The following is a 25,021-nucleotide window of genomic DNA, read 5'->3' as shown; positions in this document are numbered from 1 at the left end:
AAAAAGCCAGAAGTGGTGCTGGGGCTCAAGTGGTAAAGTGCTAACCTTGAGCTGAAGAGCTGAGGGACAGCGCGTAGGCCCAGAGTTCAGGCTCCACGACTGGACCCCCCCAAAAAAAAAAAAAACTTGAAGAGTTAACTTATTCATTTCAATATATAAACCAAATATATCAAATGCAAAAATATTCCTTATTATAAATCTGTAACTGAGGGTCTCACTTTAGTTTATTAGCTCGTTTGGTAATGATTCACATCAAATTTCCTCACTATTCCTAGGAACAACTGAAAACTAGGAGTATAAAGCTTTCTCTGCCTCAATGAAAATTTGGTACCCATTTAGGTCAGTGAAAAGTATTAAAAGTTATTCTCGGGCTGGGAAGGTGGCTCAGTGGTAGAGCGCTTGCCTTGCATGCCTGAGGCCCTGGGTTCGATTCCTCAGAACCACATAAGCAAAATGAAAAAAGCCAGAAGTGGAGCTGTGGCTCAAGTGGTAAAGCGCTAGCCTTGAGCTGAAGAGCTGAGGGACAGCGCCCGGGCCCAGAGTTCAGGCCCCACAACTGGACCCAAAAAAAAAAAAGTTATTCTCAACAATCAATGTGGGCCAGGCGCTGGTGGCTCACACCTGTCATCCTAGCTACTCAGGAGGCTGAGATCTGAGGATAACAGTTCAAGGCAAGTCCTGTCAGGAAAGGGCGTGAGACTCTTATCTCCAATTAACTTGAGCTGTGGCTCAAGTGGTAGAGCGCTAGCCTTGAGTTGAAGAGCTGAGGGACAGCGCCCAGGCCCAGAGTTTAAGCTCCATGACTGACAAAAAAACCCCAAACAATAATAATAACAACAACAAAACAAAACAACCACTGTGGACAAAAATGTCAACAGGATAATATAATTTTTTGAAAATACTTTAATATTTGCCATTTTGTTGCCTGTGTTATTAATATACACATTTAGTAATAAATATACTACCATTACATAGAATGCAACATGTTTTTAGCATTTATAACTGATTAAAATTAATGCTGCTATTACCTCAAGAAAGGTACAAATAAATATCATGTCCAAATTCCAAACTAAAGCTTAATAGGTTACCATTACCCAAAACTACAAAATAAACATATAGGGCATTATCTTTTGAAGCATAATTCCTGTAAACATAGCAAAGATCACTTTTCTCAGTCCTGACATTCATTCGTGTGATGGCTTTAAAAGAAAAAAATAACATACAATCCTATCACTTCATTTTTTTGCATAGGGAATTCATTAATTGTATTTTAAAATGCAGCAGTCTTTCCATGAAATGTATTCATCACATAGCACTTGTTTTTTTTTTAATATGAATTCAGAATTTCTGAGCAATAAAATAGTGCTCTGCATTAGTTTATAAAATATGCTTTCTGGATTTAAAATTTAACTGAAAAATTTCAAAAACAAGTCATAGGTGTGATTCTAAAATATTATGTACATAATATACGACCACAGAAGGAAGTGCCCGCTGTAGTACAACACAGTGTACAGATATGAAGCACAGTGTTGAGATTTCCCTTTAGTTTTTCTTCATATTGGTGCATAAGTGACTAATGACTCATTTACACAACGCACACACCCATTCTACTTGTGCACAAAGCAGAGGAGGGATGTGAGGACAAATTTAAAGTACTTTATAGAAAAATGGCAAACATACAGTACATATACTTAAAACAGTGCACTTTATAAAATGGATTGCTTTAGCCACACTTGTATAAAGTGCCATATTATTTTAAAACAAAGAGACATGTACCTTAATATTCTGCAAAAACCGTGAAAACAAACTGCCAGGAAAGAGCAGTGCAAAATGAAAAACATGAAGCTGGGCATGCATCTCAGACCCAAATGTACAGCATGACACTTTTAAGTTCATACGTCCTTTTAACATTTTACAAACAAAAAAAGATTAACAATAGCAGGTTATCATCATATATAGCCATAAAATAAAACAATAAGTTAAAATTCTCTCTCAAGAAATAAGTATAAGCCACAAATAACATTCATTACACTCTTTTGAAAACAGACTATTTTTTTTTCTGATAAATATCACCATCCAAAGGGTGAAAAGCGCATAAAAATCCACCTAATCTACCAGGCACAGAAAAAGGCATCATTGAGTCTTATTGGCGGACATTTGAAAGCTCCAACCTCACCAGTGCCTACCTAACTTCATAGAGCCCTTAGCTGTTTAAGGAACAGTTCTATGGGCACCGGGTTGGGTGGCTAAAAGCCTCACGTGCGCTCTATTCACAGTAACGCTCTCTGTCCCGTGCTTTTGGACAACCAAATGGGGTTTTCCTGAAAGAGTTCACTATGAGTCAGATTCCAGCGAGACCACCAGGACACATCATTTAAAGCACAGATCAGCACCTCAGGCACCTGCTGAGGGGCAGCCATGCCATTTCTACCACTCCTAGGCTGCTCAGTCGGAGAACTGGAAGAGCGTCTCTGGGTTCCCGCTGTCGGCAGGGTTGCTGGGCTGCGTCTTGGTGGGCGTCGTTTTGCCATGGGAGTGGGAGGAAGAGGAGTGGGAGCTCTCACTGGAGCTGCTGCGCGTCTCGGTACTGGTGCTCGTCTTCTTCATTTTCCTTCTCTTAGCCAAAGGGGCCTTATCAACATTCTGAAGGCAAAACCCTTCTCGCTTGTATTTGTTAAAGGCCTATGGGAGAGAACACAGGGAACTCCAGTAAAGATCAAAAAGTATTGACGCTTTTCCCCCCTCTTATATTGAAGCTTTTTGTAGAAGCTTACAGCAGAAGATAACTTTCTTTTGGCAGAAGCAGCTCCAAGTTGTTTTGGGGAAAAAAGCTCTGAAAACTTTTCTATCCAAACAGCCACACAATCTTGCTCAGGCAAGATTGCTATCCTGGGAAATAGAACCCAGGCCCCCACACAGCACTCAGCCACACCCTGACCCAAGTAAAATTGTTGATTGCCCTGAATCAAACCAGATGGGCTTTCCAGGCACCAGAATTCTAATACTGATTTTTCCTTGTTGCTGGGGATGGAACTCAGGGCCTTAAGCTTGGATGGCAAGGGCCCTACTCCTAAGCCTTACAGCTCCTAGTTTATCTTTTGATGAAGTTAGCATTACATCTCAGTAGAAGCCACCACCTACTGGGAACTTCTGAATATCAATTCTTTAAACCAATACCATTTCTACCACTTTTACCAACATCTATCTTCTCTGACGGTCCTGCAGCTTGAACTCAAGGCCTGGCTACTGTCCCTGAGCTTCTCTGTGCTCAAAGCTAGTGCTCTACCCCTTGAGCCACAGCTCCACTTCCAGCTTTTTCTGAGTAACTTTTACTGGAGATAAGCATCTCACAGACTTTCCTATCTGGACTGGCTTTGAACAGTGATCCTCAGATCTCAGCTTTCTGAGTAGCTAGGATTACAGGTGTTAGCCACTGCCACTTGGGTTAGTTACTCTGCTACTTTTTACTGAATCTGTCTCAGATTTAAAGTTGTGATCCCAAATTTTCAAGGAAGACCAGACTGATCCCTGTGGAGCCTTGCTAGGCCTTTCTAATACAAGGTCTGGTGTATCTGGACACTTCACCCCAGAGCAGCTTAGTTCTACACATCTCACCCAGATTTGTCTTGATTTTCTTAGCACCAGATATGGGTAGTACTACAGTGAGCCATCATCGCTGTCAGTGAGAAAGCCTGAACCACTAGCTATGGTGCCTGTAGCTATTCTCTCCATTTCTCAATGTCTCCTAGTCTATCACTTTTCCAAGTCTCGTGGTGCTATTCCATCTCACTTCTCAAGATAATCTCTTTGGAGATAATTTTGTGTCTCTGATGTCATCTTATTCTAGTTATCTCAATGCACTGCATATGCCTGACACAAAGCTGCACAAGGTAGTTATTACCAGGCAGTCCCAGCCTGTCAAGAATCCAATTTGGATCTGACACAACTAACTTTCTTCATGTCCTTCACAGTCTTTAGATCATGCTATGCATTTGATAGTTGTTGAATGAACAGATTTTCACCCATTCTTCTTCTTTTTTTTTCTTCTGTTGGTTGTGGGGCTTGAACTCTGGGGCAGGGTGCTGTCCTTGAGCTCTTCAGCACTGTACCATTTGAGCAATAGTGCCACTTCTGGTTTTCTGGCAGTTAATTAGAGATAACAGTCTCACAGACTTTGTGGCCTGGGCCGGCTTTGAACCGTGAGCCTCAGATCTCAGCCTCCTGAGTAGCTAGGATGACAGGTGTGAGCCAGCAGAGGAAACAGTTTCTTATATATCTTATTATCATCACCTACCCCAAATTAACTGTTCAAGTATCAGGTTACTACTGTCTTTTCTCACAAAGTCATCCTAAATGTGAAGTTTTAAGTGTTTGGAAGGTTAGAAGTGACTCTGACCACCCACATGATCTCTGTTTACAATGTGTTTATTCCATGTCACAGTTAGTAAAAGCATGCCTAAAATGAAAAAGACACACGCTCAGTGTCTTAAGGAGACTATGTCTCTGAGGCTACCAAGAAGACCACAGGATAGGATCCCTTTCCACACTGCCCTCCATGTGCACCGCACCGGGCCTTACATGGAAGGTTGCTTTCACACAAGTGTGTACCGCAGCTCCTGAAGATCCCAGAATGTCTGGGGTCATCAGAGGATTGGAGGACAGCTGACTGCCATCCTGAAGCCACTCATTATATCTCAAGCCAGACATCTTAAGCCTTTTATTTGGATCAACTGTGAGAAGTCCTGTGGAAATGAATGGAAGAGATTTTAATCTTATATGCCATTTTAAACATGGTTTTATTTATACTTCAGGTATAAATTTCAATTATGTTCACATGACATGATTGTGCTGATGAGGCTTCAACCTCCCAAAAGATAATTACTGTTGCATAGACATTTGTATCTCCCAGTGGACAGGATGCTAAGATAAGGTCACAGTAGCCTATTTCTAGGAGGCTGTGGGCGAACTGGCTTTCCAATCAGGAGAAAATATCACCCAAAACAAGGACTCCCACTGGTGACTGGGTAAACGTCAACTGCAGAGTCATCAATGAGGTCTACTTCAGAGAGAGCAGAAGCCTTTGTCACCCATCTTCTTCACCAGGGAGTGTGGCAGAGGAGCAGTCAGGAGATAAGGGAGACTCTACCATGACAAGATAGGTGCAATAGTAACACGGGCAGACAGTGAGGTCCAGGAGAAGGGTCTGCATAGAGAGGGCATATCCTGGGTTCCAAGGATTAGCTGAGTGCTGGTGGCTTGTGCTTGTAATCCTAGCTACTTAAGAGGCTGAGATCTGAGGATCATGGTTCAAAGCCAGTCTATAAGACTCATCTCCAATGAACCATTAAAAAGCTGGGAGTAGAGCTATGGCTCAAATTGTACAGTGCTAGCCTTGAGCAAAAAAAGTTCAAGGACAATGCCCAGGCCCTAAGTCAAGTCCAGGCAGGACTGCAAAACAAGGAAAGAAAGGAAAGAATGAAAGAAAGAATGAAGGAAGGAAGGAAGGAAGGAAGGAAGGAGGGAGGGAAGGAAGCAAGGAGGGAGGGAAGGAGGGAAGGAAGGAGGGAAGGGAGAAAGGAGGGAAGGAGGGAAGGGAGAAAGGAGGGAAGGAGGTAGGGAGGGAGGGAAGGAAGGAAGGAGGGAGGGAGGGATGGAAGGAGGGAAGAAGGGAAGGAAGGAAAAAAAGAAGGAATAAGAGGTGCTGCCAGGATTACCAAGCGTATGCATCAAGAAGTCATCTGAAATGAAGGTGTCTGAAAATGTGAAAATGTGAAGAACTCAGTTGTTCGATAATGGGCAGAGCTGGGGTGATGGTAGCACTGGCAGGGGAGCCCAAGCCCTGAATGCCAGGCTAAGGAGTTTGACCTGCAGCTAATGGAGATTCTCCATTTTTATCTAAAAAGGTATGATCATCTTTGTCACTCTGTCGATGCATGATGGGCAAGAGAATCAAAGGGGGTGAAACAAGTTGAAAGGACGTGAGAAGACCAGGGCAGGTCAATGGTGGCAGGATCTAGGTGGGGGAAGGCAGCCTAGTTGTGCAGAGCAAGGAGAGTGCAGGTGGCCACAGCAGCACCAAAGTATTTTTGCTTTGGTGGTCTGGCTCTTGGGAAGAGCCACACCCAAAAGAAGAGAGATGGGGAGAGAAATGTGTTTGCAGGAAAAGGATAGCAGGAAAATATAGGTTCATTTCTAATGTATTAGATGGAGAAGGCAGTAAGAGCCAAACATGAGCTCACGCTGAGAACAGGAATAAGACTGCTGAGAGAGCTTTCCACTAAGAAGAAGGCGAAGAGTCACTGGTCAGCCTTTGAGAACTCATGTAGGATCCCTGAATAATGAACACACATACACACATGTAATGGGTGTGATTCTATCTCAGTCAATACATGTGACACACTACATGACATATCCTTGAGTCTTACCTTGGATCAGATCTTTTGCCTCTTGGGACACATTCTTCCAGGCTTCTCCTTCAAAGGAGAAGTCTCCCTTTTTAATTTTCTTCATGATTTCCACTGCGCTAGTGCATGTCAGACTTCTGTCATGAGACTGGAATGGAACCTGCCCCGACAACATTGTATACTACAGTAGGGAAAAAGTGACAGAACAGAATAAATTAACTCCCAAATCATTCCACCCACACATCACTAACTTAATCGGCACAACTTCCAACTATTACAACTAGCTCGGGGCTTACATGATTATGCGATATCAACCACGTATTTCAATGATCTATAAAGTAGATAGCTTTTTATGCTACCAATATTTAGAACTATTTTATAATTACAGTAACCCCCTAGCCTTATTCATGAGGGTTAATATCATAACAGTTTTAGTTGATTATCCACCAATCAACTCTGGTTAAGAATAATTTTATGCCTGCAAATTGCAAATGGTATAGCAAAAAACATATTTATGTACATACAGACAAGGACAGATATTTATATACATATGGACATAGGTCCATATGCAAGTGTCAGTCTGTAGCATATACATCCACATGCACACACACACATATATATGGAAAAAGAATGTACACAAGAATTATACTGAAAGAAAAAGTGTAGCAAAATTTTAGATGTGAATTATATTTTTCCCTTCTATTCTCTAGTTTTGAAACTTTCAAAATAGAAATTCAGAAACAGTAAAAAAAATTAAAAGTCTCCCGAGTAAAAACTTGGAGAAAGTACACCTTAAATGCAATTAGGTGCTACTTCAAAGGTCAGATATTTAGTATATATTCTACAGGCCAAATGTTTGTGCTTCCCCTGAATTCCTATGTTGAGTCCTCAAACCAATGTCACTGTATTTCTGGAGGTAATTGGTGTTAAAGAAAGTTATACAGGCAAGGGCTGATCTACCATGTTTTTTGCCCTTAAGATGAGGGACATGAGAGAACTCTCTCTGGGTGAATGTGCCGAGGAAAGGTTGGACAAGCACAAAGAGCAGGTGGCTGGGTGTGGCCCCAAGGGAGAGGCCTACTAGACATCCTCTGTGTTGCACCTTGATCTACCCCACCTCCAGAACTATAGGAAAATAGCTTTGTGGCATATTGTGTTAGCGGCACAAGCAGATTAATATATTCTAGTTAAATGACTACATTTTCAGACAGGGAATGCATATTTCTGCTATATACTGGGTTAAAGTCAAAGCCACATAAAATTATATGACACATTTTCCTGGAGTACTTATTGTACTCAATGAAGATAATATAATTTTATTTTCATATTGAAGTATCTACATCATGTTTAAGTGTAAATGCAAAAGGGCCATCTCTTTCTAAAACAAGAGACTTCTATACATTTTGTGCTTGCTAAGGGGGTGAGTATGTAGATATCAGGAGATATGAAAAAGTTTGCAAACCGTACTTATTTTTTGGCAGTTTAACATTTAGATAAAAAAAGGCAAGACTTTTACAACACCATCACATCCAGAGTTCATAGTTATTCTTTTGAAACACTAAATATGTAATCAAAGTTCAAATTTCCCCCACTATGTTACATAGGTGGTATGTGGTATATGCACATATATCTATAGGAAACACATTTAGAATTTCAATTTAATAAACAGAATTTAAGTTCGAAATTTCTTAAATAAAGATTCAAGTAAGACAATATAAACCTTTTTTTTTTTTTTGGTTAGTTGTAGGGCTTGAATTCAGGGCTTAGACACTGTCCTGAGCGTTTTTGCTCAAGGATAGTGCTCTATCACTTTGAGCCACAGCTCCACTTCTGTTTTTTTTTTTTTTTTTTTGGCAGTTAACTGGAAATAAGAGTCTCACACTTCCCTGCCCAGGCTGGCTATGAACTTCACTCCTCAAGTGTCAGCCTCCTGAGCAGTTACATTTCCTTTCTTCCCTTCTTCCTTTTTTTTTTTTTTTTGACAGGGCCTTGTGCTTGCTGGCAGGCACCTGAGCCACATGTCCAGCACTTTTATTCTTTAGTTATTTTTCAAACAGGGTCTTGAGTTTTTTTGCCCAGATTGGCCTCCAATAATATCTTACCTATACATCCCACAGAAGTAGGATACGGATGTTTACTACCACGCCCAGATGATTGGTTATCTAGCTTATTATGGTGTCTCCCCCTAACTTTTTGCTGGAGCTGATCTCCAACCATGATTCTACTAATCTCCAAGTAGCTGGGATTACAGACAGATGCCCACCACTCATGTTGTTTTAATCTATAGGTTCCCATGCTATCTTTTCTTCCTATTTGTTGATGAAACTGATGGTGTGCCTTCCCAGTGTGGACTTTGAGACTGTACTCTATGGCACAATTAACTTGCTTCTTACCCCCTACTTCTCTTAAAAAAATTTGACGATCAGATCTAGAGGGCTATGTGGCTCCCTCTTTGTTTAATAGACATCCACGTGCTCTGCATGTCTGAGGTGCCTTTAAAACTCTAAAGACTGTGACAGTCATAATTGTTCTAGATAAAGTCAAGTCTTTTACAATAGAAAAGAAAGTTAATACTACAATTAAAGGTTTTTTTAGGACATTGCTAACTAATGAAAATGTCATCAGTATGAAACTTTAAAATCCTCAGATATAGAGAAGTTAGGAGCTTATTTTTACTAAAGTATCTTATTCATAAATATGTAAGTTTAGTTTGAAAGTGATAAATGATTATTTAAAACTGCTCAGATGAAAACCATATAAAGCTTAAAAATAAAGAACCATCTTGCAGGGACAAGTGGCTAGCCACTGGGAGAAAACATATCGACACCAAAATAAATCCCAGATGGAGTACAGATTGAAGTATAAAAATATGCCAGAGTAACTCGAAAGGAAAACTTAGGAGAATATTTTTACAGTCTTGGGTTGAGGGTAGGGGTGTAGTGACAGTCTGACATCAAAGCCACATACCATAAAGGGAAAGACAGACATACCTTACTACATGGCAGTAATATACTAGACTCTACATAAGCTCTTCTACAAACAAAATCAAAATCCCGTATTACTAAAAATGAAGTTTTCAAACAAAGGATAAGTCAGAAGAACATTTCTAATTGTCGAAGGCAAAGAATTAAAACAGAGCTTAAGCTTTAAATGCAATAGAGCTTTAAAGTTCAGTAAGAGAAACCTCATCATAGAAAAATGGTTAAAGCTCATAAAGAGCAATTCATAAAAGAGAAAATACAGGGGCTGGGAAGGTGGCTCAGTGGTAGAGTGCTTGCCTCCCATGCATGAGGCCCTGGGTTCGATTCCTTAGGACCACATAAACAGAAAAAGCTAGAAGTGGTGCTGTAGCTCAAGAAGTAGAGCACTAGCCTTGAGCTGAAGAGATGAGGGACAGCACCCAGGCCCAGAGTTCAAGCCCTAGAACAAAAGAGAGAGAGAGCGAGAGTAAGAGAGAGCAAGAGAGAGCAAGAGAGAGCGAGAGAGAGCGAGCGAGTGAGAGAAAACACAAATGCCCAATTGCATGAAAAGATGCTCACACTAGCTGTTCATCAGAGAAATGCATGTAAATCATACAGACAGTGGGGATATAATTTAAGATTAAGTTGAAAGCCTCAAATGAACTGTCATATAGCTAATAAGAACTTGACTTTTGTTCTCCATTTCTAGCCAAGCACAGCGACTCATACTTGTAATCCCAGCTACTTGTGAGGTAGAGAATGGAAAGATGGTGGTTGAGGCTAGCCTGGGTGGGCATAAAAGTTAGTGACATGACCTCTCAAAGAACAAGCCTGGCACAGTGATGGACAGCTGTAACTCCAGCTACAGGGTGTGTGACAGAATGAGACCTTACCTGAGAAACCATTAAAGCAAAATGGGCTAGGTGCTTGAGCTGTGGCTCAAGTGATAGAGCTCTTGCCTAGCAAATGTGGGGCCCTGAGTTCCCTTCAAAACCCTATAGACCAATTAGCCAATCAACAAACAAACAGGAAGAAACAAAGAAGGAAATTTAAGTGTCTATGCTAAAATAAAGATGTGTAGACCCTTTCACTAGAATTTTATCCTAACTGAAGAAAATGAGCCAAATGCAAAGAAATACAGACACATTTACTTTAAGTTTATGATTAGTGAAAAAAAGTCCTAAATGCGAATTGTTCCCTAGTAAAGCAATGGCCAGCCAAGCACTGGTGGCAGGCTCATGCTGGCAGGTCTGTGGTTCAGGGCCAGTCCAGGCCTACCTGTAAGACCTCTTCTCAACCAACAGCGGGGCAAGGGGGCATGGGCCTAACATCCTAGCTACAGGGGATACTATGATTTGGAAACTGTATTTCCAGGCCAGTCTGGGAAGAAAGTCTATGAGACTCCATCTCAATAAAAGAGGCTTGGTATGCAAGCATGTGCCTGCTCTTTCTAGTAACAGGAAGTACAAAATAGGCCAATGATAGTTGAGGTAGGAACCCAAATAAAAAGCAAGATCCTACTTAAAAAATAACGAGTGCAAAAAAGGGGTGTAGCAGTGTAGCTTAGCACTGGAGTGCCTGCCTAGCAAGTGTGAGAACCTGAGTTCAAAACTCTAGTACCACAAAAAAGTTAACTGTATTTTTGAGACCCAGGCTATGTGCATAATAATATAATCCTGTATGCTAAAGATCTAACATATACACACACAGAGCAAAAAAGATGTTGAAAGGTATGAGGCACAAGCACACACCCTGGGGGGCTGGCAGCCACGTCTTTGCATGGTGAGAGAGCATGAATGATTGCCACTTCACTCCCTTTATCCTCAGCTCATATATTACAAATTATGTTCAAGACAAGTTAAGCTATTTTGGGGTAAAAACTCGGAGGTTTTTCTAGCTTAGTATTCAATAGCCAGGGTGTGTGTGTGTGTGCGTGCGTGCGTGCGTGTGTGTGTGTGAAGTATACTATGATTACCATAAATTAACATACATAGTTCTATAGTTTTATCTATTAATTTGTTAATTTTTCCTACATGACTCTTTAGTTACATGTTTTAACTAGAGTTCCACACAACTACTTTTAAGATTCTGTATTCACAAGTCACTGCTATTTTCACATTATAGCTAAGAGAATTTTATATATTTTTTTACAAAACCAATGTATAACATATGAATGATAACTTATCAGAAACATAACAAAATCCTATGTTTTCTCTAATGTAGCTTTTAAGATGTGAATATGTTCTTCTGTAAAGCCTCTAGTTGGTTTCAGAGAAAAGAACTGATTTGCTAATTTTCATGAATGTGAGCACAAGAACAAAGAGAGGGTTAAGAAGAAAGAACCCGAGAGAAGTGGCCAGGCATTTTTGTGGCTTTGCCAAGATGAACTCACCAAAATGACGCCCAAGCTCCACAGGTCACAGGACTCATCATAGCCGTTATGATTCAGGAGCTCTGGGGCCGCGTAATGAAGGGTGAAGCACGGAGTCTTAAGGGGTTGATTGTCAGGTGGCTTGAGACGTGCAAACCCGAAATCAATTACTTTAATTTCCAAATTATCATTTTCATCCGTGAACAGTAAATTCTGCAAGATGCCAATACTTGGGTTAGTTTGTCATTAAAATGTCAGGGGATCTGCTGATCCAGCTTATAGAACATTGTTTTTGTATACATTGACATATGATTCACAGTCTCATGTAGACAGTCTAGGGCTGGATGTCTATGCACGGTTGGTCTCTTCTTTGTATTTTTTAAAGTATTATTTCTCCTTCAATCTTTTTTGACTGTATCATGCTTTTTTTTTTTTTTTTTGGTCAGTTGAGGGGCTTGAACTAAGGACCTGGACGCTGTTCCTAAGCCTCTTTGTGCTGAAGGCTAGCGTTTTGTGCTACCACTTGAGCCACAGCACCACTTCCATTTGTTGCTGTTTTTGAGTGGTTAATTGGAGGTAAGAGTCTCACAGGGACTTTTCTGTCTGGGCTGACTCTGAACCATGATCCTCAGATCTCAGCCTCCTGAGTAGCTAGGCTTACAGGTGTGAGCCACTGGCACCCGGCTCATTTCTCTTCTGATGTCAGACTTTGTCTCAACTTTCCCCTCTGCATGAGTCTGTCTTCTACTCCTCTATCAAGTTATTTTTCAGCCTGGCCCCTATATACTCAGTCTTCGTTTAGAGATGCCGCCACCCTAACCATCCCACCAAACAGAAGTGAGAACTCCCAGGAGTTTCTCCTAGGACAGGTTCCTTTCTGGCTCCATTCTGGCACTAAGTCACCTCTGTAGTTTTTAGTGGACTGTTCTGGTCACCATTAGACCACAACTCTGTAAGGAAAGGACTGTGCATCCTCCTCATTTCTGATGCTATCTGCAGGACCTGTCATGGGTGTGCAGATACAGATTGTTTTATTGTGCTTCATTTTATCACAGCTTGTGGATCATTGTTTGCTTAGTGAAGGTTTGTGGCAACCCTGTGAAATCTATCCACACCATTCTTCCAATAGCATGTGCTCCCTATTACATTTTTACCTAATTTTCGCAATATTTCAAGAGTTTTTTTTTAATCATTACTGTATCTGCTAGAGTGATCCATGGTCTTTGATGTTACTGTTTGGGGTTTCATGAATCCCATTCAGTGAGATAGTAAATTTCATGAGTAAAAGCATGTGTTCAGACGGCATGAATGAACAGCTCGCTCCTTCCTCTTCTCAGGACAACTTAATCCCTCAGATACAACACTGAAATTGGACCAATTAATAACCCTACAGTGTCCTCTAGGTATTTAATACATGGAAGAATCACAGGGCTTCCACTTTAAGTAAAAGACTAAAAATGATTAAGTTTAGCAAAGCAGGCAGTTCAAAAGCTGAGGTAAGCTCCAAGCTAGATCTCTTGCATCAGTTAGTTAAGTAGTGAATGCAAAGGAAGAATTCTTCAAGGAAATTAGAAATACTATGGTAGTGGACACACAGATGACTAGAAAACAAAACGCCCTTCTTGTGGGTACAGAGAAAGTTAGTGGTCTTGAGAGAAGATGAAATCAGCCACAACTCCCTTATCCCAACGTAACCAAGAGCAAGGCACTAGCTTTCTTTATTTCTCTGAAGGCTGGGACAGGAAAAACAGCCACAGAAGGTAAGTGTGAAGCCAGCAGAGGTTGGCTCATGAAGTTTAAGAAGCTAACACTGTAGCATGAAGCTGGAGGTGGAATTGCAGGTCTTGATGGAGCTGCTGCAGCAAGCTACCTAGAACTAGCACAGATCACCGCGAGGAACGCATCTCTGGTGAGAAGACAGCTGTCTGTGGGAAGCACGTTGCCTCTTGATATGGACAATGTAGCTGGTGACTTTAAGGGGAGCCAATGTTCATTTAGTACTTGAAAGTCCTGGGGTCTTTAAGAATTACACAAATACTACTCTACTGGAGTTCTACAAATGGAGAAACAAAGCCTAGAAGAAAACACATTTGTTTGCAACATGGTTTGCTGAATCTTCTTCTTCTTCCTTCTTCTTCATGGTTTGCTGAATCTTCTTCTTCCTTCTTTCTTCCTCCTCCTCCTCGTCCTCTTCCTCCTCCTCTTTTTGCCAATTCAGGGCCTGGGCACTGTCCCTGAGTGTCTTTTGCTCAGGGCTAGCACTCTACCACTTGAGCCATAGCACCACTTCCGGCCTTTTCTGTTTATGTGGTACTGAGGAATCGAACCCAGGGCTTCATGTACGCTAGGCAAGCACTCTACCACTAAGCCACATTCCCAGCCCTTGCTAAACATTTTAAGTTAATTGTTGAGACCACCTACCTGCTCAGGAAAAAAAGATTCCTTCTAAAACATTATTACTCATAAAAACTGGACCTGGTGATGTTTAATGACAAGGATGTGCAATGAATGTAGGTGTCCTATGAGATGAACGTTATTCCCAAGCCTGTGTATACAACTTCCATCGTGCAACCCAAGGGGCAATAAAGGACTCTGATTTCCCAGTCTTATTATATAAGAAATATAGCTCATTAGGCCTATCAGAAATTGTGATTCCTTTGATGGATCTGGGGAACCACAGACTTTCAAGGAAGGATTTACTATTTAGAATAGTAAATGGCTTCTAGGAAGCCATGGAGATTTCATAAAGATTCCATGAAGATGACACCATGATTCCTTAATGATGATGCCGAATGGTTAAAATTTTCAGGGGAGGAAGTAACAGAGATAAGGTAAAAACAACAGAACTAGAAGTGGAAGTAGAATCTGAAGATGTGACTGAATTGCTACATGATAAAACTTTAAATGCATGTGGAGTTACCTCTAATGGATGACCAAAAGTGTGTTTCTTTTTTCTTTTTGCCAGTTCCGGGGTTTGAACTTATGATCTTGAGCTTGCTCAGCTTGCTTGCTCAGCTGGCATGCTACCACTTGTGCCCAGATTTTTTTTGGGGGGAGGGAGGAGGGGTTGGTCATGGGCTTGAACTCTGGGCCTGGGTGCTGTCCCTTAGCTCTTCAGCTCAAGGATATCACTCTACCACTTGAGCCACAGCACCACTTCCGGTTTTCTGGTGGTTTACTGGAGCTAAGAGTCTCACGGACTTTCCTGTCCAAGCTGGCTTTGAACATCGATCCTCAGATCTCAGCCTCCTGAGTAGCTAGAATTCCAGGCATGAGCCACCCGCACCCAGCTCTAGCCCAGATTTTTACTGATTATTTTGGAGATCGAGTCTCATGGACTTTCTGCCTGGATAGCTTCAATCATAATCCTCGGATCTCAACCTCCTAAGGAGCTAGGATTAGAGGCATGAGCAACCAGTGCCTGGCACAAAATGTTTCTTGAAGTGGCAAGGGTTCTATAAACACTGTTAAAATGAATTTAGAATGAATTCTGAGTAAATTTAGAATGCGACATTAGCTTAGTAACCAATTTTGAAAGACATTCTATTGTTAAGTGCTATTAAACAACATTATATACTATAGAGAAATCATTCATGAAAGAAAGTTAACCAAGTCAGTATCATTGTTGTCCCATTAAAAAAAATGGATACAGCTTGATGTTGATGGTTCACATCTGTAATCCTAGCTTCACAAGAGGATCTGAGGATCAAGGCTCAAAGCCCAAGCAGGGAAGATCATGGCACTTAATAATCCATATTATTCTATAAAAACTTTATATATATACACTAGGGAACCAAAAAAATCCCATAACTTGCTTTATTGTGATATGCATTTTATTACAGCAGAAACAAGCCTATTCTGAGATATGCTGTGTTTGTTCATTGAATAAAACTATAAATAAATAATATCTAGTATAGGCTATTAAAGAAAACACAAGTTGAGCTATGTATTATATTTCAGAAATATTTTCACAAAACAGTAAAAAAAATCTTTTTCACTTTTTTTTGTTGTTATTGGTCATGGAGCTTGAACTCCCGGCCTGGGTGCTGTCCCTGAGCTCTTTTGCTCAAGGCTAGTGTTCTACCACTTTGAACCTTAGCACCGCTACCAGGTTTTGAGTATTTAATCAGAGGTAAGAGTCTCATGGGGACCTTTCTGTCCAGATGGCTTCGAACTGTGATCCTCAGATCTCAGCCTTTAAAAAATTTTTTTTGATGTTGAGATGTGTCTCACATATTCAAAAAACATGTTTTCTTGAATCACCCATCTAACAAGGCCTCTAGATCACTTAGTTTTCCTCTGTTACTTTTGTACATTTCACATGCTTAATAAATACTAATTGTACCAATATATACATTTTAGTCAGTACAGGTGTACCAAAATAGTACCTCAAATCAATCTGATTATACTATTTTTACCAAAATCTGTTATGTACTCATAGTGGTTAACTTATTCCCAGATCTCAAACATCATCTGCTTTGTCAATACCATGTAGGCTGAAATAAAGACATCATAGGAAACTTTATCGATACAAAGAAGAAAAACTTTCAAGGCTTTTCATGTAAAAGGTAAAAATGAATCAAATGGGAGGAAAGAAAAGCAAAAAAAACCCCCCCAAAACTGGAAAGTCTTAAGTTTTCAGTTCCACAGTGCTTACTTCTCAATGCTTGGGAGATGTCTTTCAGCAGCATGCCTGAGCTCCTCTAGTTCAGGGAACATGCTATGGTACCCAGTGGGGTAAGAAATGTGTCTTGCCCCTGTTCTCATCGGCCTGATAAATCTTTGGAAATGGCTTAAGTTTATTCCACATTAAGGCTAAAGAAACAGGCCCTTGATCTTACTTCTTGAAGGGATGATAACATTCACATTAATTTGTGACGAATCCACATTCCTCCTGTCCCTGCTCACTTCCTTACCTCCAGTTCTCAGGCATAAAATGGAGAGTTAACTCCATGAAGGTGTGTGTTCAGGCAAAGAACCAGTAGGCAGGAAGGAGCCAGACATTCCCCTCTGTCCTCATTTTAAGGTCTTCCTGAAACTCATTCCATATATGTAACTTTTCTTTATCTTTGAAGGAGATTGGATTAGTTCGAAAAATACAAAGTAGTCTACTAAGAATGTCAGCCAGCTTCTAAACTTATCTGATTCTCACCTAAAATTTAGGATTTTGCCAATGCAGAAAATGAATGCCACAAAATATATAATCAGATCTTAAAATGCTACATGGAAAAGAGAGTCAATTTTTGGTTTGGAAATAATATACTCTGCCATTTAAAAGTCAAAGGAAAAACTATATGATTGTAAAAATGTTCTAAGGTACATTGTCATCTCTCCAAAATTTAAGGTTAAGTTTTAGTGGAGTGCTTTCAAATAATCTAACAATTCTGCTTTAACTCAAATAAAAGAAAAATCTTAGAACCAATGAGAAGACTTAAGCTACCTAAGGATCTTTGTATCAGGAAAGTAGAAAGGCAAATTTAAATTCTACTGCAGAGGACAGCCGCCTCATTTGAGACTCATGACAGATGGATGGCCAGTTATCAAAGAATATAACATGTGAAAATGAATGCTATACAGCCATGCAACAGATCTTTTCCATTAAAAAAACTACATGGCTGTTTCTTGTCTATCAAGAAAACATTTAAGTGGTGTGCTTTTACATTTAAAAATAGAAAACTAATCTCCAATGCACAGAGCACCATATTTTCAGGGGGCGTTTCGTAGGAGAGTGAGAATTATGATGAAGGAAGCAGGGAGTGATCGTATTTGCAAGTTCAAGAAACACAATCCACTTCTGATTGATTAGTAATGCAAACTAACAGTAACAGAACGTACAAGGCAGAAATTCAAACACTTTAACGAAATAAATCAATTAGAGCCAGCCCTCTATATCCATGAGTTCCACCACCATGGCTATAATGAACCATGGATTAAACACTTAAAAACAAAAGCTGGGCAATGGTGGCTCACGCCTATAATCCTAACTACTCAAGAGACTGAGATCTGAGGATCATGGTTTGAAGCCAGTCCAGGCAGTAAAGTCCAAGATGCTTATCTCCAATAAACTACTCAAAAAACACCAGGAGTGGCACTGTGGCCCAAACGGTAGAGTGCTAGCCTTGAGGACAAAGGCTCAGGGACAGTGCCCAGGCCCCCTAAGTTCAAACCCCAGGACCAGCAAAAACAAAAAACAACAACAACCTTAAAAACAAGGCAAAACAACAAAAATCCTGCAGCTATGCTGAACGTTTATAAATTTATTTTTCCTTGTCATTATTCCTTAAAAAATACAGCATAGCAACTATTTACATAGCATTTACATTGCATTAGGCTTTATAAGTAATCTATGGAGGATTGAAAGTACGTTGGAGGATATGTGTAGTTTTTTGTGCAAATAATTTACCATTTTTATAAGGAACTTGAGCATCTCGGGGTCTGGTACCAGGGGGATAGGAGGGGAGGGGTCCTAGGACCAGTCCTCCATACATACTGTCAGATGAGCATTTATGTGAATGCAGATTCCCATTTTTCCAAACACCCTTTTTCTCTAAAAATTCAGATATTTAAAGGCAAAAATAGTGCTTCCAGAGAAATACTCTTTTGTGCTTGAAAATGCATTATATTCACATGGGAACTAAAAATAAAAGTTCTATTTTGGAGAGGGAATATGCATTATTTAGCATATGAAAATGATTCATTGTCATTGTCTTATAAACTACTGTTTTTTTGTTTCATTTTTCATTATTATTTTGTTGGTTTCTAAAGTGCTAGGAATTTTCTTATTCTTATGTTAACAAGGAATCACTGTGTTAGAACCTTCCTTATTCACTATTTTTTTCTTATTAACTTTTTGAAAGAAGAGATATATAAAAGGCTGCTGCTTTGTGTTGTCATAGGTTCCATACACATGACAATATATGAGCATGGAAAAAGCAGGTAGAGAGATGGCCTAATTGAATAACCAAGACAATGGCTTCATGCGTAAGTATGCAGAATATAATTATACACTCTTCTATTCAGAAGCTAATTAATTTGATTACAAATGTGAAAAATATATCCCTAAACAAAAAGCCTCTCCCAAATGGAACACATATAGAAGGGGATATTATTTCCTGCTACAAAATTTTCCATTACTATTTTTAGCACACAACTGCTGTGTAAAGTATTTTTTCCTTAAAAGACTCTCACGCTTACAAATATAACCTTAAGATGATCAGCTGGCAAAAAAGGACAAGGTTTATTTTAGACTAACACAGAAAAAAGAAGAAATTCTAAGAAACATATATTCTAGTATCCGCTTAGCCTTGAGGAGGGGTGGTTCAAACAATCCTCCCTAAAACCTCACAACTATTTGGAGATACAGATTACTTTATACCTAACAATTATTAGAGGAGATTGCTTTATACCTCACAATTATTGGGGGATATACTGCACTATACCTCGGGTTTCAGATCTCTGTGTACCACTCCAACGTCGTGCATATGGCTTACAGCGGAAACGAGCTTCCGCATGATGTAGCTGGCTTCAGTCTCGCTGAAATGTTTCTTTTTCTTGATGCGCTCAAACAGTTCTCCTCCATTTAGAAGTTCCATCACTAGAAATGTATGAAGCTAGAAAAAGAATAATATGGGGCTTTAATGAAAAGGAGAGGGCATCCACTTGTGGTCAAGAATCTATTGACTATTATTTACCCCAAGTGATAGCTAGTAGCAATCCTTGCAAAGGATTGCTTGAAAAGGAGACATCTACTACTATATAAAGTACTCACTGATTCTTATCAATCACCAGTATATTTAAATAATCTCTTGTTAAAACAAATAGCAATTATTGTATTTTAAGGGAAAGAGTTGAAGGAAGAATAATGTGGCCTTCTACAAATTCTATTTTGGAAATTGTTAGGAAAATTGATCCTTCAGAAATGGAACATTTCAAGCACTGCAGTGAAATCTTTATTTATGGTTCCCTTGACTTTTTTTCTTTTACCTTGAATTTCATTCCCACCTTCCTTTTTAAAGTATGATCTCATGCTGACAATGATCTGAAGTTTCTATTGTAAATAATCCACGTTACTAATTAGGTTTGGGCAATTATCCACATCAGGTCTGGTAAACCCACTTAATGGCAAATTTACCTGTTGAAAAGTAGTACTGTTAATTGCAGGATTCCTGTTAGCACTCCTTTGCAAATATCTCTAACTCACCATGTATGTTCTTTAATAACTGTTTTTGATCCCAATTAAATACTTGGTAACTGATATGTTTACTATGCTTGTATATATCTCCATAAAGAAAATAACATAAGAGCTACTGAAAAATACTTACATTAGCTCTTAAATATGAATAGTTTGGAAAAAATATTAGTGTTCACATTCAGGTGCTGTGTTAGTGCCAACATCACTCAACAAATGTTTCTGGAATTAGCAAAACTCAGAAAACTGTTGCCTAAAAAACAATTATAAGTACACTATGCTGATATATCAGAGGGATTGTAAAGGGAAAACAACTTTTTTTTGTCTGTGTACTTATCTTGAGGCTTGAACTTAGGGCTAAGGTGCTGTCCCTATGCTTTTTTTGATCAAGGCTAGCACTCTACCACTTAAGCCACAGTTCCACTTCCAACTTTTTTAGTAGTTAATAGGAGATAAAGACTTTCATGAACTTTCCTGTGTGGGATAGCTTTGAACCACGAATTTCAGATCACAGCCTTTTGGGTAGCTAGGATTTATAGGCATGAACCACTGGCATCTAGTACAAACAACATGTTTAATATGAAAACTGATCCCAAGCCTGTAATCATAGTTATGTGTGAGGTAGATTGAGTGATTGTAGTCTGAGGTCAGCTTAGGTATAAAAAGGTTTGTGAGGGGCTGGGAAGGTGGCTCAGTGGTAGAGTGCTTGCCTTGCATGCATGAGGCCCTAGGTTTGATTCCTCAGTACCACATAAACAGAAAAAGCCAGAAGTGGTGCTGTGGCTCAAGTGGTAGAGCACTAGACTTGAGCTGAAGAGCTGAGGGACAGTGTCCAGGCTCCATGACTGACCAAAGGAAAAAAAAAAAGTTTTGTGAGACTCCATCTCAACCAATGGCTGGGTATAGTGTGCATGCTTGTTGTCTCAGTGGCTGGTACAGTGGTGCATCTCTGTCATCCAGTGACACAAAGAAGCACAAGCAGGAGGAAGGCAGCCCAATCTAGCCCAAGAACCTACCTTGAAAATGACCAGGGTAAAAGGGGACTGGAGGTGCGATTCCCTAAGCACAAGGCACTGAGTTCAATCCCTAGTACTCCTCGCCTCATGCCCCCAAAATGTATTGTTTTGTTTCTGTTCTTGTTCTCTCTCTCCCCGACTCTCTCTGTTTTGTTTGTGAGATAGAATCCCATTATGGAGACTACACTAGCTTCAAACACGTGATCTTCCTGCTTCAGGCTTCCAAGTGCTGGGATTCCAGGCGTGTGTCATCACCCCAGGTTGTGTTTCCTGTGATCTTGGGGATGCTACTTTACCTCTAAAATTGTAGCCAACAATGAGAAAAATCTATACATAGTTCCTCAAATAAAAGTCCTCCAAAGTTGTCAATGACCTAAACTTCAGAGCCTATTTTTTTAACCTTAGGTGGAAAAAGGGACTTTCAGTAGTTTTTTTCCCTTAAGACAGGGTAAGTTCAGGCTGGCTTCAAACCTTGAAACTCAAGATCTTTCCTGCCTCAGTCTCCAGAGCACTGGAATTATGGGTGAGTGCCATCATTCTCGGCAAGTTAAAGATCTGGAGATGGGAAGATTATCTTGATTATCCATCAGCATCCATGATATCAGATGGGACAAAAGAAGAGATTATTGAATAGAAAAGTCCCAAAGGCAAATAAACAAACTACCCTAATAGTCTCCAGAAGGAATCTTGTCTGTCCCCTCTTTGACTATAAGCCAGGGAGACTGATTTTGGCCTTTGGATCTCCATTTATTAAGAAAATAAACATGCATTATCTTAAGTTTGAGGTGCTTTGTTATAACTGGAATGCATATATGCACAGCAGTAGGAACTCTGAGCAAAGCACAGGTCATTCTACATAAAAAGAGCTGTACTATTGTACAGCTTCAGGCTGAGGAGCCAACCTGGATCAATGTTACACATTGTGAAACAAACGCTGTATAACCATCACAGGAATAACTGAAAGTATATTTTACCACCCTGAACATTAGACTGAGAACTGTATTTATAGTAGTATGAACATAATATACTAGTATTATATTGTAGGACAAGTTACAGTTTGGTAATTCTTTTTCAGTCTGTGCTAGTCTTGGGGCTTGACTTCAGGAATCTGGGCACTGTCCTTGAGCTTTTATGCTCAAGGATAGTGCTCTACCATTTGAGCCACATCTTGGCTTCTGTGTTTTTTAGTTAACTGAAGATGACTCATTCCTATAATCCTAGCTACTCAGGAGGCTGAGATCTGAGGATTGAGGTTCAAAGCCAGCAGGGACAGGAAAGCCCATGAGACTTTTATCTCCAATAAACCACCAGAAAACCGGAAGTGGCACTGTGGTTAAAGTGGTAGAGCGCTTGCCTTGAGTTAAAGAGCTAAGGGACAGCGCCCAGGCCCAGAGGTCAAGCTCCCAAGGGACACACACGGAGACACACACACACACACACACACACACACACACACACACACACACACACACACACACGGTCAAGCTCCCAAGGGACATACACGGACACACACACACACACACACACACACACACACACACACACACACACACACGGTCAAGCTCCCAAGGGACACACACACACACACACACACACACACACACACACACACACACACACACACACACACACACACACACACACACACACACACACACAGAGTCTCATGGAGTTTTTCTTCCTGAGCTGACTTTGAACCACAATTCTTAGATCTCAACCTCCTGAGTAGCCCAGTGTTACAGGCATGAATCACATGCATCTGGCTATTTTGGTATCTCTCAAATGTAAAAATAGCAAATAATTAACTTACGACATAAATTTAAAAAACTATAGTTCTGAGATCTGACATTAGTCAGAGTTCAAACACGGGCTAGGAATAGCTAGGGTTAGAACAACAAGTACAAAAGCATAAGGCCAGATTTCAAAGGTCATTCTCTGATTCTTTGATTGATGCATGAATTTCCTTTAGGAACAAAGTATGTCTAGACTATTCTCTAGCACCTCTAGAGGACAGTTTCCCTCTCTCTATAAAAAATGAATAAATTGATCAGATGAGAGGTAGGGGGCAGCCAAGAGAGCATTCCCCCTGAACCCTTGCTTCAAAGACTATGAGAACCAAAGAACAAGTAAAGGACAATGACAGTTTTGGGTGCTTACTGCATGAGGTGAAGAGCAGGTTGTGTTTCTGCCTCCTCTAAGACAGAAGAACAAAGTAATTAAAAGATTGTTGGGCTCTGAAGTTTAATGGCTGCACTCAAATCCCAGCCATAACTACTCACATACCAGAACACACTGTTACTGAACTTCTGTGATTTTTTGTTTTCTCCCCTCAGAGTTATGGTAAGTTCTAAGATGATCTGTACAGTGTCTGGCCCAGTCCCTGGAGCAAACAAAGCATGTGATTATAAATGGAAACAGTTATTAAATAGTTACAGTGCTACTCCTGTTGCTGCATGACTTCACCCTGATAGATTTACCATACTTAGCCATGGTACTTTGGGAGATGTCACTGTGGTAGAGCTGAGTCCCCATTATCCTGCCCATGGCTGTCACAGCTGCACAATGAGGAATGCCCACATCTAGGGATCAGGTTCTGCCTATGAGATTTTTCACCAACTTGCTATTTGATCTTGGTAGAAATCTCATGACCCTTAGGCAAACCGTACTTAGGACTGATTTTAGCTTCTGTGCTTCCACTTGGCTCTGAGCAGGAATGATTCCATTCCTGCTCATGCTGTAATGGTGCAATTTCAGACATGGAAGATGACAGGTGGGGCAAGATACAATGGCACTCCTCTCATACCCCAAGTGACATACTTCTGTTAGCTTCCTGCTGGAAAGCAGAATGGGGAATGGAGGTGGAACAGGACTTAGCCTGGAACCCACATAGACTTTGCCACTTGGAACAGGAGATGAAGGGGATGAACCTTGCCCTTTTGCTTCTTGTCTGTCCTTAAAACTCTATATTCGGGCTGGGAAGGTGGCTCAGTGGTAGAGTGCTTGCCTTGCATGCATGAGGCCCTGGGTTCGATTCCTCAGTACCACATAAGCAAAAAGAAAAAAACTGGAAGTGGCGCTGTGGCTCAAGTGGTAGAGCGCTAGCCTTGAGCTGAAGAGCTGAGGGACAGCACCCAGGCCCAGAGTTCAGGCCCCACGACCGGACTCAAAAAACAAAAAAACAACCCCCCCCCCAAAAAAAAAACTCTATGTTCTACTTTAGAAGTGCAAGGAACATTACCATGTACTGAGAGATAGGAGTGATTAAGCCATAGTAGGAAGCAGCTGTACTGGCACCAGTACATTGCAGCCTGTGACAGCGACACTGAGTTCATATCTCTGTTCTTTCATGCCACAGGTTGTAAGGACTGAGTGAAGAAGGCAGAAGTGATTGATTGATCTGAGTAAGAATGTGTGTGTGGTTTTTTGTGTGTGTTGTGTTTCTCTATCCTTCCTGGTGGCTGGATAATGTTCCACATCCTTGACTAACTCAGTAGCACCAACAAAACTGATGCGGAATAGAACTCCATATGTGAATTATCCCACATATGAACTCATTAAACAACAAAGACACATATGGAATACCTGATCATGAAAAATCTCATGCAGCTTCACAATATTGGGGTGGCCTTCACACAGTTTCAGAGCCGTTATTTCTTTCTGGGTATTGGCTTCCATCCTGTAAGATGAAATAACTAGAATCTACTTGTCTCTTCCAGCAAGTTTTTATGTTGTGATTGCCCCAAACCTAACTTTGTTTTTATTTATAGTACAATCTACTTGTACAATGAGGTTTCCCTAAAAGTAATGAATCTTACCACCCACAAGAAAGGTAAGCAGTTTTTTTTTTTCTGGAGAAAATTACTCTGAGTCAGCTATGAGCTAGTTATACACAGAAATGGATGTTCAACTTGCCTCATAATTTGGTAATGGAACATGTAATCATGCAGGTAATAAGCAGTTATCGAAACATCTCGCTGGCTCTCAAAAGCTACCAAGAGCTTACTAAATAATTTCAGAGAAAAGTATTTCAAATATTCAACTAGCAGAAATAGCAATCAATAGCTGCCAAAATCCCTAACAAG

General features: G+C 40.3%; 1 protein-coding gene across 2 annotated transcripts in view; it reads right to left on the bottom strand.

Annotated features, from left to right (window-relative positions):
• Positions 1-894: 894 nt before the first annotated feature.
• LOC138810517 (ribosomal protein S6 kinase alpha-5-like) overlaps positions 895-25,021 on the bottom strand; it is a 153,126-nt gene continuing 128,999 nt past the window's right edge. For both annotated transcript variants that reach the window (XM_069997740.1, XM_069997741.1), the window contains 6 exons: positions 24,522-24,615; positions 19,175-19,345; positions 11,757-11,948; positions 6,426-6,585; positions 4,579-4,742; positions 895-2,682 (listed from right to left, as the gene is read on the bottom strand). In XM_069997740.1, coding sequence (XP_069853841.1) covers positions 2,446-2,682; positions 4,579-4,742; positions 6,426-6,585; positions 11,757-11,948; positions 19,175-19,345; positions 24,522-24,615 — 1,018 coding nt within the window. In that variant the 3' untranslated portion in view covers positions 895-2,445. The remainder of the gene's footprint in view (positions 2,683-4,578; positions 4,743-6,425; positions 6,586-11,756; positions 11,949-19,174; positions 19,346-24,521; positions 24,616-25,021) is intronic.

This window comes from Dipodomys merriami, unplaced genomic scaffold (assembly GCF_024711535.1).
Source record: "Dipodomys merriami isolate MVZ:Mamm:240054 unplaced genomic scaffold, mDipMer1.0.p SCAF_50, whole genome shotgun sequence".
NCBI lineage: Eukaryota > Metazoa > Chordata > Mammalia > Rodentia > Heteromyidae > Dipodomys > Dipodomys merriami.
This window is presented reverse-complemented; position numbering and strand designations above follow the sequence as displayed.